The sequence below is a fragment of the Triticum aestivum genome, chromosome 7D (assembly GCF_018294505.1).
Source record: "Triticum aestivum cultivar Chinese Spring chromosome 7D, IWGSC CS RefSeq v2.1, whole genome shotgun sequence".
NCBI classification, from domain to species: Eukaryota; Viridiplantae; Streptophyta; class Magnoliopsida; order Poales; family Poaceae; genus Triticum; species Triticum aestivum.
This window is the reverse complement of record NC_057814.1, coordinates 629,750,546-629,764,456: the sequence shown is the minus strand read 5'-3', so window position 1 is coordinate 629,764,456 and position 13,911 is coordinate 629,750,546. Positions and strand designations below refer to the sequence as shown.

The following is a 13,911-nucleotide window of genomic DNA, read 5'->3' as shown; positions in this document are numbered from 1 at the left end:
CCTCTAGGGCATATTTCCTTCAGAAGTGCTTGGTGAAGTCCTGGGGCATGGGGATGCACTCAAGCTTCGGTGCAAGGATGACCTTGCAGAAGTGAGTTGGGCCATCCTCCTAATGATAGTGGCCGTATTTGCGGCGCTTGTTGCTGGGGGGCTCCTCCATGCCCTCGTCGTCGCCGCCCTCAGGCGTCTTCGGGTCTTCCTCGGTGGTGGGCGGCAGCACAACCTCGTCGGGCATTGGGTGAAGGCACTCCTTGCCCTTGTTGTCAAGGGCCGGGAGCACCTTCGTGCCCATCTCATTACTCTCCTCGATCTGCACACAATTCATGGAGTCAAGCACAACACAGAGTTCATGGCTAATTGAAGAGCATGTAGTTAAAACAGCATGATTTTCACTCTTCTCCTCCTCTCCACCCCCCCTATATTTACTCACCCTACCCACCACTACTTACCCACCCCCTCTCTTCTCTCACTGTCAACCTTCCTCCTCCCATCGCCATGAGCTCTAGCTCCAACTCCAACGCCAACCCCTTCCCTTGGGGTATTGGCTGGAGGGCCTTCTTCCTCGGATGGTCGGCTGGTGACCGCACCAAGTTCGAGAGCACCATGGAGGTGTGCTCTAACTTTGGCTCCATGCCGGACATGCAGAACGAATCTAATGCAGTGCTCATGAAGGCCACTAAAGAAGAGCTGAAGACGTTGATTCCTGACCCAGCGAAGGACGCGATGGCAGTTGACATCATTCGCTGGGCCATGAATCAGGCCATCTCCGACGACGCTAAACAGAGGAAGAAGTGGTGCAAGTACAAGATCTACTGGGCTCCTAATGACCGCCGTGCCGCAATGTACTGGGAGACGGCTATCGCGTCGCCGGCGGTCATCGCTGGGGAGCCTAAGGAAGAGGAAGAAGAAGCGGTGCACATGACAGCGAGGGCGCCGGAGCCAGGCCGTCGTACCTGGCAGATCGACCTCGACTCGCCGAGGACGACGACGATGACCCGCCGGCCCGCACGGCGATGAAGAAGAAGATGAAGGCCAGCGACTCGACCAGCCGCTCCGCATGCCGGTGACGGCAGCCGCGGTCAGCCGGTTTTCGTTGTGTACCCCCTATCCCCCTATCCCCCAATCCCCCTTCTGCATTCCGATCTTACATGTATGAACTTGTATGAACTACTATGAACTACCCCTATGCTTATCTACCTCTATTCCCCATTCCCCTCCGCCGTGGATCGAATCTATCGCCGTGGATCGAATCTAGCGTGCATGTCGAAGAGAGAGAAGTGCTTACCGCCATCGATGGAGTCCGGTGGTCTTCTTCCTCTGCGCCGATCCGCCACCGCCGGTGATGGAGTCCGGTGGTCTTATTCCTCTGCTCCGATCCGCCGCCACCGGTGAGAGTTGGGAGAGTAGGAAAGAGTGGGGAGAGGGAGCGGTGAGGCTAATAACTGCCGGCGCTTCGGGAAGCAACACGGCTTCTCGAGCGTAGCCGCGCGCGTGCAGCCGCCGCCCACGTGCACCGCTCGGGCCTGGCCCTGGAGAAACTGCCGATTCGTGCGTTCCCAGTGAGCCAGGCCCAGAGGTGCTTTAAGAAGCGTGTGATGCAGGTCCAATAGTGTATGCGGGCTACCAAACAGGTTGATCACTTCCCGCGCGGGCCTGGTCGAGGCCTATGCAGGCAACCAAGCACGCCCTATGCTGCTTTTATGTGCCGATCACTTCCCGCGCGGGCCTGATCTGACGAATCCGTTTTTGTCCCTACTGTCAAAGGTATTGGCAATTCTGTACCCGTACTACCACCCTCAATATAATCTCTGTTGCGTCTGCAATGGCGTCCAGGACAGGTGGATGACGCTGATGGAGGCACATGATGTCGTTGGATTTTAGATGGAATAAGAGAGAGCGCCCATGCACAGATATTCAAAATAACAAGAATTGGCGCTGGATGGCGGCCCTCATACCTTGTCTATTGTTGCAGAACGGATGGAGGCAGCTAATGAGGCAATCAATCGAAGTTGTGTTCTTCTTGGTCTGGCTTTTCTCATATAAATTCAACACACCTGATATAGCAGGAAGAAATTGGTGGAAGATCCAGGAGGCGCCATTTGCTGCCGATCGAACTCGCCGCCACAAGATTGCTAGGATCGGGGTAGGGAGGATAGGAGCGAGGCGAGCTATGCATGAGGGATAACATAATAGGGATCGTAGAATTTTCTTTTGCAGCGTGTAGTCCTTTTTTCAGGGTGCGGTTCCTTTTTAGAGGTTGGTAGAGAGATTTCTTTCTTTAACATGGGATAAATTGTGAGGACTAATGAGGCAATCAATAGTATAAAAAACTTTCTTGCAGGCAAGCAATTCGAATGGCAATATCGAGTCATGGATGGCAAGGAACAAAGAAGAAAAATAGATAGAGAGCGGTATGTATGGATGACCAATGAAGAAAAACGAACTAAAAAAACATCGTGGAGCCTATCAACTAAACAAAAGAACTAAATATTTGACCCAGATGCAAAAAATACACACAAGGAAAGAAGAAAAATACAAACATGAAGCCAACACAAAAGTTAACAAAGCATGCATAAGAAAGGCAGAAAGACACAAATATGCAACCAGAATAAAAGAAAGCTAGAATAGAGCAAATTACAGCTAACCGTGAATTGAGACGCAACACACTAAGGAAAGATTCAATTGCGATGGAAAATCCTGGATATATCGCGACAGAACACGAAGTTATACATCTATACGACAAGGACTTGATGGTTAGCACACACACAACATGCTTGGGCGCTAAGCGAAGTATACGACATTTTTATTGTGTGATATCAATAACTCAAAACATAAGTGTTGCATGTATTATTTTTTTAATCATCACTACGCTGTTTAAAATACTGGTGAGATGTATGTTGTCACTATATATGAATGGTCTAATACAACGTCTTATTCAAGTGAGGCGAGAAACATCATGTGTGCTCTAACTTCAAAAATCCTTTGAATTAGTTACTACTCTTGAAGAATGTGCTTCAAAGTCGAGAAAAATTACACTCAGCGGAAGCCCTCCATGCACCACCCTCTCTCCAACCACTGTCCCTCCATCCCGTAGCAACGCACGGACATGTTTCCTAGTCTATTCATTAACGGCTCTTGAAAGACGGAAATTTCCAACTCAAAAAAGAGAGAAAGATGGAAATTCGACATATCTGTTTTTGTCAAACACTCATATGCACGTGCATGACCAAGAAATTACATGTTCGCACTTAATGGGCAGGAATATATTTATGTATAGGCAGCTTGTGGAATCTTCTGTGCCGTGGAGACACGCAACTTGCTTCCCATTAATTATGTGGATGTATACATACCGGTCGATGTACTCGATCACGACAGCTACCAGCTGTACGCTGAGCACGATGATGCATGCAAGGCAGTGTTCGGTCCACATCACATGCTTAGACTACCTATAGTGGGAGTAATATAGATAGTAACATCATACATATCTAGATAAAATAGATGATGCGACAAATAATAAATGAAGAAAGAGAGAAAGATAGTAATATATCAAGGCAAGATGTGTCTATAGCCTAATAAATGAAGTGTTGCATGTTACCACATATATGTTACTTCCCACTATAGAAGTGGTAACATAGACTACTAACATGTGCATGTTACTAGCTTATATTATTATCCTAGTCTTAGAAAAACTTTTTTTAGGGTGTGGAAATTAGTGGTGCAGCAAGTCGGGGCACTATTCCCCTTAGCCGCCAGAGCGCCGGTGGTGGGGAATATTATACGGTTATTTGTATGGAGGAAGATGTACGCCTTCTTCAACTTTATTTTGGCAGAACAGGGTTGAGATATTTTCTATGATGTTTTTTATCGATCGAGAGAGTGCATATACATGTCGAAAGTCTCGGAGAAGTCTATATATGTGGTCGAAAAAGTTGGAATCTCTCAGGCATGCGACGTCCTTCACAGCACATACAAATGGAGGACACCACCTCCCGGTACTACTCCGTCTACCTCGGCTGGGCTCTCGTCCTCGTGCCCCTGGCGCTTGCACTTACATGGAGAAAGAGGGCAAACAACGGTCTGCGGCTCCCGCCGGGGCCGTGGCAGCTGCCGGTCATCGGAAGCCTTCACCACCTCGTCAGGCAGCTCCCGCACCGTGCCTTGCGCGACCTGGCCATGCGCCACGGGCCGGTCATGCTGCTCCGGCTCGGCTCGGTGCCCACAATGGTGCTGTCGTCGCCAGACGCGGCGCGCGAGGTACTCAAGACCCAGGACCTGGCGTTCGCGACGCGGCGGCTCACGGCTACCATGGGCGTCCTCACCTGCGGCGGCCGGGATATGATCTTCGCGCCCTACGGCGACTACTGGCGCCAGCTCCGCAAGATCGCCGTGACGGAGGTCCTTACGGCGGGACGCGTGCGCTCCTTCCGGGCCATCCGCGAGGAGGAGGTCGCCACCATGCTGCGCGCCATCCAGTCCGCCGGTCCCGTGGTGGACTTGCGCGCGCTGCTGTCCGCGCTCGTCTCCGACGGCACGTTCCGCGCCGTCATGGGCAGCCGGTGCGACTCCAAGCAGCGGGACCTCTTCCTGCATGAGCTTGACAGAATAGTCCGCCTTGCCACCGGGCTTAACACGGCGGACCTATGGCCGTCATCGTGGCTCGCCGGACGGCTCAGCAACGCCCTCCGCCGTGCCGAGGAGATCCATGCCAGCGTGTTCGGGATCATCAAGGGCATCATCCACGAGCATCTAGAGAGGAGGGAGGAGGGCCAGGGCGGCGAGGAGGACGTGCTGGACGTGCTCCTCAAAATACACAAAGACGGTGTCATCGACATGGTTGCCGTCGAAGGCGTCATCTTTGTGAGCATCCCATCCATATTGTATATATCGCACGGATCTCTGCGGTGTCTTCTAACCCCTCCTTATCAATAGTGATTTGACCTGCGCGCAGGACATCTTCACCGCTGGGAGCGAGACGTCTGCGACGACACTAGAGTGGGCGATGGCGGAGCTGATGAGGAACCCAACAGCGATGGTGAAGGCGACGGCGGAGGTACGGCGAGCCTTCGAGGGTGATGGCACGGTCGACGAGGGCAAGCTCGGCGAGCTCCCATACATGCGCCTGGTCATCCGGGAGACGTTCCGTCTGCACCCGCCGCTGCCGCTGATGCTCCCGCGCGAGTGCCAGGAACCATGCAAAGTTCTGGGCTTCGACGTGCTCAAGGGCACGCAGGTGATCGTCAATACCTGGGCACTAGGCCGTGATGAGCGATCCTGGGGGCCCGACGCGGCCGAGTTCCGGCCGGAGCGCTTCGAGTCCGGCGCTGGGGTAGACGTGGACTTTAGGGGGACAGATTTCGAGCTGCTGCCGTTCGGCGCTGGGCGGAGAATGTGCCCCGGGATGGCGTTCGGCCTGGCCAGCGTGGAGCTCCCGCTTGCTAGCATGCTGCTCCACTTTGACTGGGAGGCGCCGAACATCTCAAACCCGGCCGAGTTCGACATGACAGAGCAAATCGGTGTCACCGCTCGGCGGAAGGCCAACCTCCTGCTGCGCCCTTCGCTTCGCGTGCCACTGCCAACCTCTCCACCACATTAAGACCGTTCTGACTGTACATACATGTACTAAGGGTTGAAGGAATAGTGAGAGATTGGTGAAAGTGATGTTTTACTGCTTGAGCCTTGTGGGCGTACATATAGGCAGGGGCGGAGCTCCCGATGCACCACTTTAACAAGGCATAATTTTTTTATGCAACGATGCATTGCATAAAGGTGTACTTCATTACTTCTAGCACACATTATTGAATATAATATAATTGAAGGCGATTTGTAAACACAAAATGTGGCCATCAAAATGCTTACCATATTGATAAAACAAAAGGGACATAATTACTTGAAAAGAATGTCTCACATTTTCGAATTTCAACATACATTGTCGGACAACAAGGTTCATTAACCTACAAGATACCAATACAATTAAACTTATCAGTAGAACATAATAAACTGCCCAAATAAAAGTACTTAAATGGCTAAAAATCTGAAAATTACCTTTAGTATGTTCTATTCCTTCGAGCCTTGAAATAATCAACCACTTGAGCATTGGTGACCTTTTTCATTCTTTCTTTCTCCATATAACAAATAAAATCATCACTCAAACTTTCATCATTGAGGCGATTGCGCAAACAAGTTCTGACCAGTTTCATAGCTGAAAAACATTTGTGATAGTGCTTTTCTTTTGAGAAGAAACTTGTCCATTTTTTTCGATAAAGGGTGATTTTTATTGACTCATAATAAGCATCGAGTGATACAATTACAATGAGCGACACCCGGCCTCTGCATAGCTAGGATGCACACAGCCAACACAAGCACACGCACACAAAGATCTCGCCGGCAAGGAGCTAAATCATACTAGACCAAAGCTATGCCTAGGCAGAGAGAAAAAGGAAAAAACAGTCCCAAAGCGATAAGAACAGCGACTAGCATGTACAGCGACAACCCTTGGCTTCAACTATGTCATGACAGCATACATATTACGAGAGAGGTTCTTCAAAAACGACGCCTTCAAGAAGGGAACGACACACAAGTGACGCCGTCGCCGGATCAAACACCCAAAAGTCGGATCGAGGATTTTCACCCTGAAGATCAAGTCCGAGCAATGCCTTCACCAGGGAAACGACGCTCAAAACGCCGCCGTACATGCTTGCAAGCTGTTCAGATTTCGAATTTGTTTTACTCAGTCTATTATTGACATTTTCATGATACAGTGTACATGTAAAGGTTGTTGCACTGAACATTCTTATATTGTTTTTATAGCTCGGTTGAGAATATCACCGGACTTCTGCTGCAAAACTTATACAGTCCTTGAGAGAAAGATGCAAGAAGTAAATAGGGTGAATTCTAATAGTCTCTTCATTCATGTGATTTTCTATTTACTTATCTGATTTATTCTTAACATTGGGGGCTTCAGGCGACCATAGTACAAATGTAGTTCAGTTTTGGGGTCTCTAGATAGTGCATGCTTTAATATGTTTGTCATATGTCGAGATACGAATTGGCAGATTTAGAAATATGCCATATTGCTATCTCCCCATTATCATCCCCATCACCATCTGCATTCCCGTTGTTGGTGCTAGCAGGAGAGGATATGTCGGGTACAAGCCTGCTTCGCTCAACCTAATGAGGCCCGTCACCAACACACTATGAGTTGCACTTAGAGTCCCTGGTGTGTCCAAACGTTTTCCTATTATATTAAACAGAGAATGGAGTATCTTTATGCAATTCTAACATGAAGGCATTAGTTTTTCTTTAAGTTTTATAAACATTTACTTACGCTGACAGGGTTCAATGATAGGTGTACCGTGTGGCAACATCATCGCACTGGGATTGACTGTTAGACTGTGGATTTGGTCAGCGCTGCGTCGCTGCGATCTCTCCACAACTCCTCCCACGTTTCTGGCTTCGGCCCTATATGTACTCCCTCCCCTGTACTTCGAAATGCAATGAAACAAACGATCTCAAGATTTTACATGGTATCAGACACCGGTTCCGCCTACCTCCCTCCACGATCGCCATGACTGGCGCCCCACCACCTCCTCCTCTTCCCGGTTGCCAGCCAACTGCCCCTCTCCCCGGCGGCCAGCCAACTGACTCTTTCTCCGGCGGCTCGCCAACCCTTCCCATTACTGGTTCTCAGCCACCTCCACCCCTTCCCGCTGCCATGCCCGCCGCCAGCCTCACGTTCAGCGACACCATTACAAACATCACCCCGTTCATCCCCATTGTTCTCGATCTTCACAGCCACAACAACTACCACTGGCGCCATCTCTTCGAGATTCATCTCGGACGCTGATCCCTCCTTCACCACATCTCCGGCGACGTGCCTCCCGCCCCGCATGATCCACGGTGGCTCAAGGACGATCTCGCCATCATCCAGTGGCTGTACACTCGCATCTCCACGGAGCTCTTCAATCTCGTGGTCACCGACGGCGCCTCCGCTCGCGACATCTGGCTCGAGCTTCGTCGGCTCTTCTAGGACAACCGTGACGCCCGCATCTCGGCCCTCAACACGGAGCTCCGTACCATCACACAGGGCGATCGCCCGGTCGGCGTGTTCTGTCAGCGCATCAAGGCTATCGGCGACAAGTTGCGCGAGCTCGGCGAAGTGGTCCCCGACCGCTCTCTCCTTCACGCGCTGATGGGCGGCCTCGACGAGCGCTTCGCACACCAGGCCACGCTCATCCCGCTCCTTCATCCTCTGCCAACGCTGGCGGAGGCCCGCTCCATGCTGCAGATGGAGGAGCAGAACCAGCAGCGCAAAGCTAGCACCCCGCGCCTCTTCCACACGACGGCGCGGCCCGTCTCCGCCCCGGCGCCTCCACCACCATCGTCGTCCTCGCCTCAGCCGCCACCTGGGTGGCGTCCCAGCCCCAACTACAAGGGCAAGAATCCAGTTTACAGGCCGCCCAAGCACGGCGGCGCGTCTTCATCCACTCCTCCGGCGCCGACCCACTCCGCGCCCCCGGCTCCAGCGTCGGCTGCAGCCCCGGTGGCGCCTCCGGATCCTTCCACCTGGCGTCCTTCTCATGACCCGTGGACGGGTCTGGTGCAGGCCTGGCCGATGCCTTGGTCAGTGTCGTCGCCCTACGGCGCTCCACCTGCCTACAACGGTGCATGGGCGCCCGGCCTTCGCCCCGCACTCGGCGCGCCCGGCCTCCTCGGCTCGCGTCCTCCGCCAGCCGCCTACACCGCCTACGCGCCTCTCTACCAGGCCGCGGCTGCTCCTTCGGCCTACTCCATGTATCCCTACGGGGCTCCTTCACCGGTCTGGGATCTTGCTGCATCATCCTCGGCGTCGTCTTCCACACCGCCGCCGCCGACTACTGCCTCCACCTCGACAACCACGACTCCGGCCTGGGATCAGGCTGCCTTCATCGCCGCCATGAATTCACTTACTACCCAAGACACAGGTACGGATTGGATCTTTGACCTCGCATATGTCTGCATCTGCTAGTACGCTCTCCTCCATCCACCCCTCCATCCTTTTCCCATCCATTACTATAGGGGACGGCTCCTCTGTTCCGGTTTCATGTGTCGGCACCACCTCTCTCTCTTCCTCTCGTTCACCTCTTCTCTTGCGTGAAGTTCTTGTTGCTCCGGCTCTTATCAAAAATCTCATTTCAGTTAGACGTTTTACTATCGATAACCAAGTTTTTGTTGAATTTGATCCCTTTGGGCTGTCTGTGAAGGATCTTCGCACCAGGACGGAGATCGCTCGGTTCAATAGCTCTGGTGACTTGTACACGGTCCACGGCGCGTCGTCTTCTCCACCGCATGCTCTGCTTGCTTCCGTCGCCCTCTGGCACCGCCGGCTCGGTCATCCTCACAACGGCACGACTACTACCCTCCTTCAGGAATTTCAGCTTCCGTACGATCGTGATAGTCACGATTCTTCTTTGTCTCATGCGTGTCAGATGGGCAAACATGTTCGGCTGCCCTTTGGCACTTCTACTACTCGTAGCTCTTTCCCTTTCGAACTGTTGCATTGTGACTTGTGGACGTCACCTATCCCTAGTGTTTCTGGCTTCAAATACTATCTTGTAATATTAGATGACTACTCGCACTTTGTATGGACTTTCCCTCTTCGTGCAAAATCTGATGTCCCTGCCCTCTTTGTCAATTTTCAGCGCTACGTATCCACTCACTTCTCTCTCCCCATTCGCTTCTTGCAGTGCGACAGTGGCCGTGAGTTTGACAACTCTCGCAACCGCACCTTCTTTCTTGATCACGGCATTCTTCTTTGTTTTTCATGTCCCTATACCTCTTCCCAAAACGGCAAAGCTGAGCGCTCTCTCCGCACCATTAACGATATCCTTCGCACTCTCCTCATCCAATCTTCTATGCCCTCCTCCTATTGGGTAGAAGCCCTGCGCCATGCCACTTTTCTCCTTAACATTCGCCCCACGAAACTGTGTCCACGTTTCTCCCCCTACGAGTCCCTTTTTCTCGCCGCACCTAGCAATCATGATCTCAAAACATTTGGCTGCCTGTGTTTTCCCAACTTGGCTGCCACCTCTAATAACAAATTGTCCCCGTGATTCCTGCCCTGCATTTTTCTCGGGCACTCCGATTCCCACAAAGGCTATCGTTGCCTTCACCTCCCGACTGGCTGTATGTTTCTTTCTCGTCACGTCACTTTTGACGAAACGATTTTTCCGTTTGCCAGTCATACACAACCGGACCTCTCTGCCCCGCTTTCCGGCGCCACAGTCGCCCCATCGCGCCCCTCCGCGATCGACGTGCATGAGCTGCATGGGCCTGTTCACCTGGACCCCGCTCCACCCAATCCTGTCCTTCCCACGCCGGCCCCACCACCCAATCCCACCAACCCTTCCGCACCCGACGGCTGCCCCGCGGCGGATCTCTTGGATCGCCCGCCGCCCAACCCGCACCCAGCTTCCCCCGGCCCCACCACCTTTTCCGCACCAGACAACTACGCCACGGCGGATATCTTGGATCGCTCGCCGCCCAGCCCGCACGTAGATTCTCCTAGACCCACCACTCCCGCTCCCATCCGCTCTCCAGCCGCCTCGCCTTTTTCTCCCATATCTCCATCACAACTCGCCGTGTCTTCTTCGTCCTCTCTTCCTACGCCACCACCTCCCTCGCGCCCCTTGCCTCGCACTGCCGTCCCACTTCTCTCACAGCGTACTCTGATGCAGACTGGGCGGGATGCCCTGACACTCGTCGATCCACTTCGGGATACTGCGTGTATTTGGGTGATAATTTGGTTTCATGGTTGTCGAAACGGCAGTTAACTGTTTTCAGGTCATCTGCGGAGGCTGAGTACCGTTCGGTCGCTCATACTGTTGCTGAAACGGTGTGGCTTCGCCAGCTTCTCGCCGAGCTCCATCGCCCTCTCGATCGTGCTACAATTGTCTACTGTGACAATATCTCTGCAGTGTACTTATCATGTAACCTTGTACAACATCGTAGAACTAAGCACATAGAGATAGATATCCACTTTGTACGAGAGAAGGTAGCATTAGGTGACGTTCGCGTCCTGCATGTTCCTACTAGCGCCCAGTTTGCAGACATCTTCACCAAAGGACTGCGGGCGCCCTCCTTCCTCGACATTCGCACCAGTCTCAACATCGTCGAGCCGGACGTTGACACTGCGGGGGGGTGTTAGAATGTGGATTTGGTCAGCGCTGCGTCGCCACGATCTCTCCACGACTCCTCCCACGTTTCTGGCTTCGGCCCTATATGTACTCCCTCCCCTGTACTTCGAAATGCAATGAAACAAACGATCTCAAAATTTTACATTGACCATGTACGTATGCATAGTGATCAGGTGAAGGCCATGGTCATCGTCGATGAGAGCGAGGAGACTTAGTAGTGACATGGTGAGGCGCTGTGTTTTGAGGCATGCTTATTGAGCTAGGAGTTTGTGAATGTTTTTTTCTCCTATTGCAACGCACGAACATGTTTTCTAGTAAAGACAAAAAGAAAGAGGGCACCACAAGATCCCTTGGCTATAACTTTTTGTGTGTGCGTGTTAATGTGATCGATCCGTGGGTGGAATTCCAACAGCGAGCAACTCAGAATTGATCCACCAGTGCATTTCACAGATAGCTATTATGTTCATGTACTTAGCTAGGATCAATTAGTGGTTGCTGAATATGCTGTGCTGAACACCCTACCTAGAGTTCTTGCTAGAAACTTTAAATGGAGCAACAAAATAAGGTAGATTCACTACAAAGCTAGATATTTGTAAATGGAATTTTATGTTTGTCCCATTCGACACTAAGACATAACTTCATCAATCATATCATTTTTATATGAGGATGCATGCAGCAACCAGTGTGTTGCAATCACTTTTCTACATACAGTCAGCACTCTGCACTGAGACACACTCTGTCAACGACTTTAACGAGGACGAGGTCGGGGCTAGAGCTGCGTCTCCACTGCTTTGTCCAGTTCACACCAAGTTATGCATGCTTTACCTTATATCTGCCCAGGTCTAATTCTTCAACCATCCTCGGTCTCCTCATTTCGTGATGTTGGGCAATGCACTCTAGATGTTAGATGAATTGTAAACTTCACAGGATGTAAACTTCACAACACTTCAATTCTAACTAGAAGGCATTCTCCTCATTTCTTGATGTTGGGCAATGCACTCTAGATGTTAGATGAATTGTAAACTTCACAGGATGTAAACCTCACAAGACTTCAATTCTAACTAGAAGGCATTTTCCTCGAGAATATGTTTTGAAATTCATTTGCCCTGTACTATTTACGTACTGTTTTTTATGCACACCTCATCGAAATGACGTTAACGATGCATATACTCTATGTTGCTTCAAGTGTATAACATAGAGATCTCCAGGATGTAAAAACTGGCTTCATTGATTTGCTACACTACTAGTGCACTGGGCCCGTGTATGCACGGTAGCAGCGTGGGGCATAAACCACGCGCTACTGCTATCTTGTTAGTTGTAGCGTGGGATTGATACACCGCGCTGCTACTATTGCGAACTCCGGGAGGCATGGTGGAGATCACTTAGTAGTAGCGCCGGTACCGTGAACCCGCGCTACTGCTAATGTCCACCTGCAGTGCTGAGTTTTACCTGGCGCTACTGCTAAATAGCTGCAGCGCGACCTATCTACCTCGTGCCATTGTTGCATGACTGCCTATAGGGTTTTCCTAGTAGTGGATACTCTGCTCCAAACACCTGCACCATGGCGCGGGCAAACTTGACAGTAGTCTTCAGACATGTGCTCTCCCCATCCTGACCATCTCACGAACGACATCTTCGGCAGTACGAGGTGCTAGCATTCTCAGAGCAGCCGTACGTTTCTGCTTAGCACAGAAATATAGTTGGCCGGAGCAATCCCTTTTGAATTTGAAGTAGTCATCGTGTGCCTCCACTCCCTCCACAATGCGCAAAAACAATGGTTTCCGCATGCGAAAATGGCGACGAAACCATGGATCATCCAGGGAAGTTGGGTTTGGACCAAAGTTGGCCGGGCCGGCGACAACATCCCCGGCGGCAAGGACGGGAGAGAGGAGTGTTGTGCCGGTGCTGGTGGCGCAGAGGCTCGAAATGGCTGTGGATCACGCGCGGCGGCAGAGCTGCGAGACGGACAACACAGAGGAGGAAGAAGAGAGGAGAGAGCAAATGAATCCGGTAGGGAGAGGGGTGGATTTGGTGCAATTTAAGGTGGGTAGGGCTATCGGGTCCGACGTGGCGAACGCGTCCAGGCACCCCCATATCCGTCCTCATATCCGGCCCACATTTGGGTTGGATATGGAAGGTGCCGGTCAGCCCAGGCATTTGAAGCCCGTTTAAGGAGCCTGTCTGGGTCACATTGTTGTGACCGAGCGTTTGAGGCGGGTTTGGGTCGCCCGGCTGTAGATGCTCTAAGGCAACCGGTGAGAACAAATCTCCATGATTATGCCACACCAACTTTGAAACAACACATACAGATTATACTAACTACATTTCTTGAGGATCATGCCATCTTTGTTTGATGATATCTGATCCCTGGCAGGTTTACATCCCTGAATACTCCAAATAGCAGCCTAATCAATGGCTGATTGGCAATCATACAAATGATTAGTTAGCAGCTATGTACAGTTGGTCGCACAGTTTGCACACACTTGTTTTTTAATCTTCTATTTTAAGGAGAAAAACACAGGTTCCAAATGAGATGTTTTCTGTTCCAAATTGCAAGCATTGGCTCTCCATTTGAAGGCACCAGCAATCCAACATAGCATCTAGCTGGGAATTAATCCAGTTCCATTCCCAGATAAATAGCTTAATTGGGGGTGGTTCAGTACTATTTATCCTGGCAGATTTGATTCCTCTGATAAAAAAATGGAAAACAGCACATGGGGCAACAATGCAGCACACAAGA

At 51.3% G+C, this 13,911-nt stretch overlaps 1 protein-coding gene across 1 annotated transcript; it reads left to right on the top strand.

The window, feature by feature from the left end:
* Window positions 1-3,924: 3,924 nt before the first annotated feature.
* On the top strand, window positions 3,925-5,813 carry LOC123168034 (zealexin A1 synthase). Its single transcript, XM_044585899.1, has 2 exons — window positions 3,925-4,857; window positions 4,949-5,813. Exons 1-2 carry the CDS (start codon window positions 3,946-3,948, stop codon window positions 5,591-5,593), a joined length of 1,557 nt encoding a protein of 518 aa, XP_044441834.1. The 5' UTR covers window positions 3,925-3,945; the 3' UTR covers window positions 5,594-5,813.
* The last annotated feature ends 8,098 nt before the right edge of the window (window positions 5,814-13,911 follow it).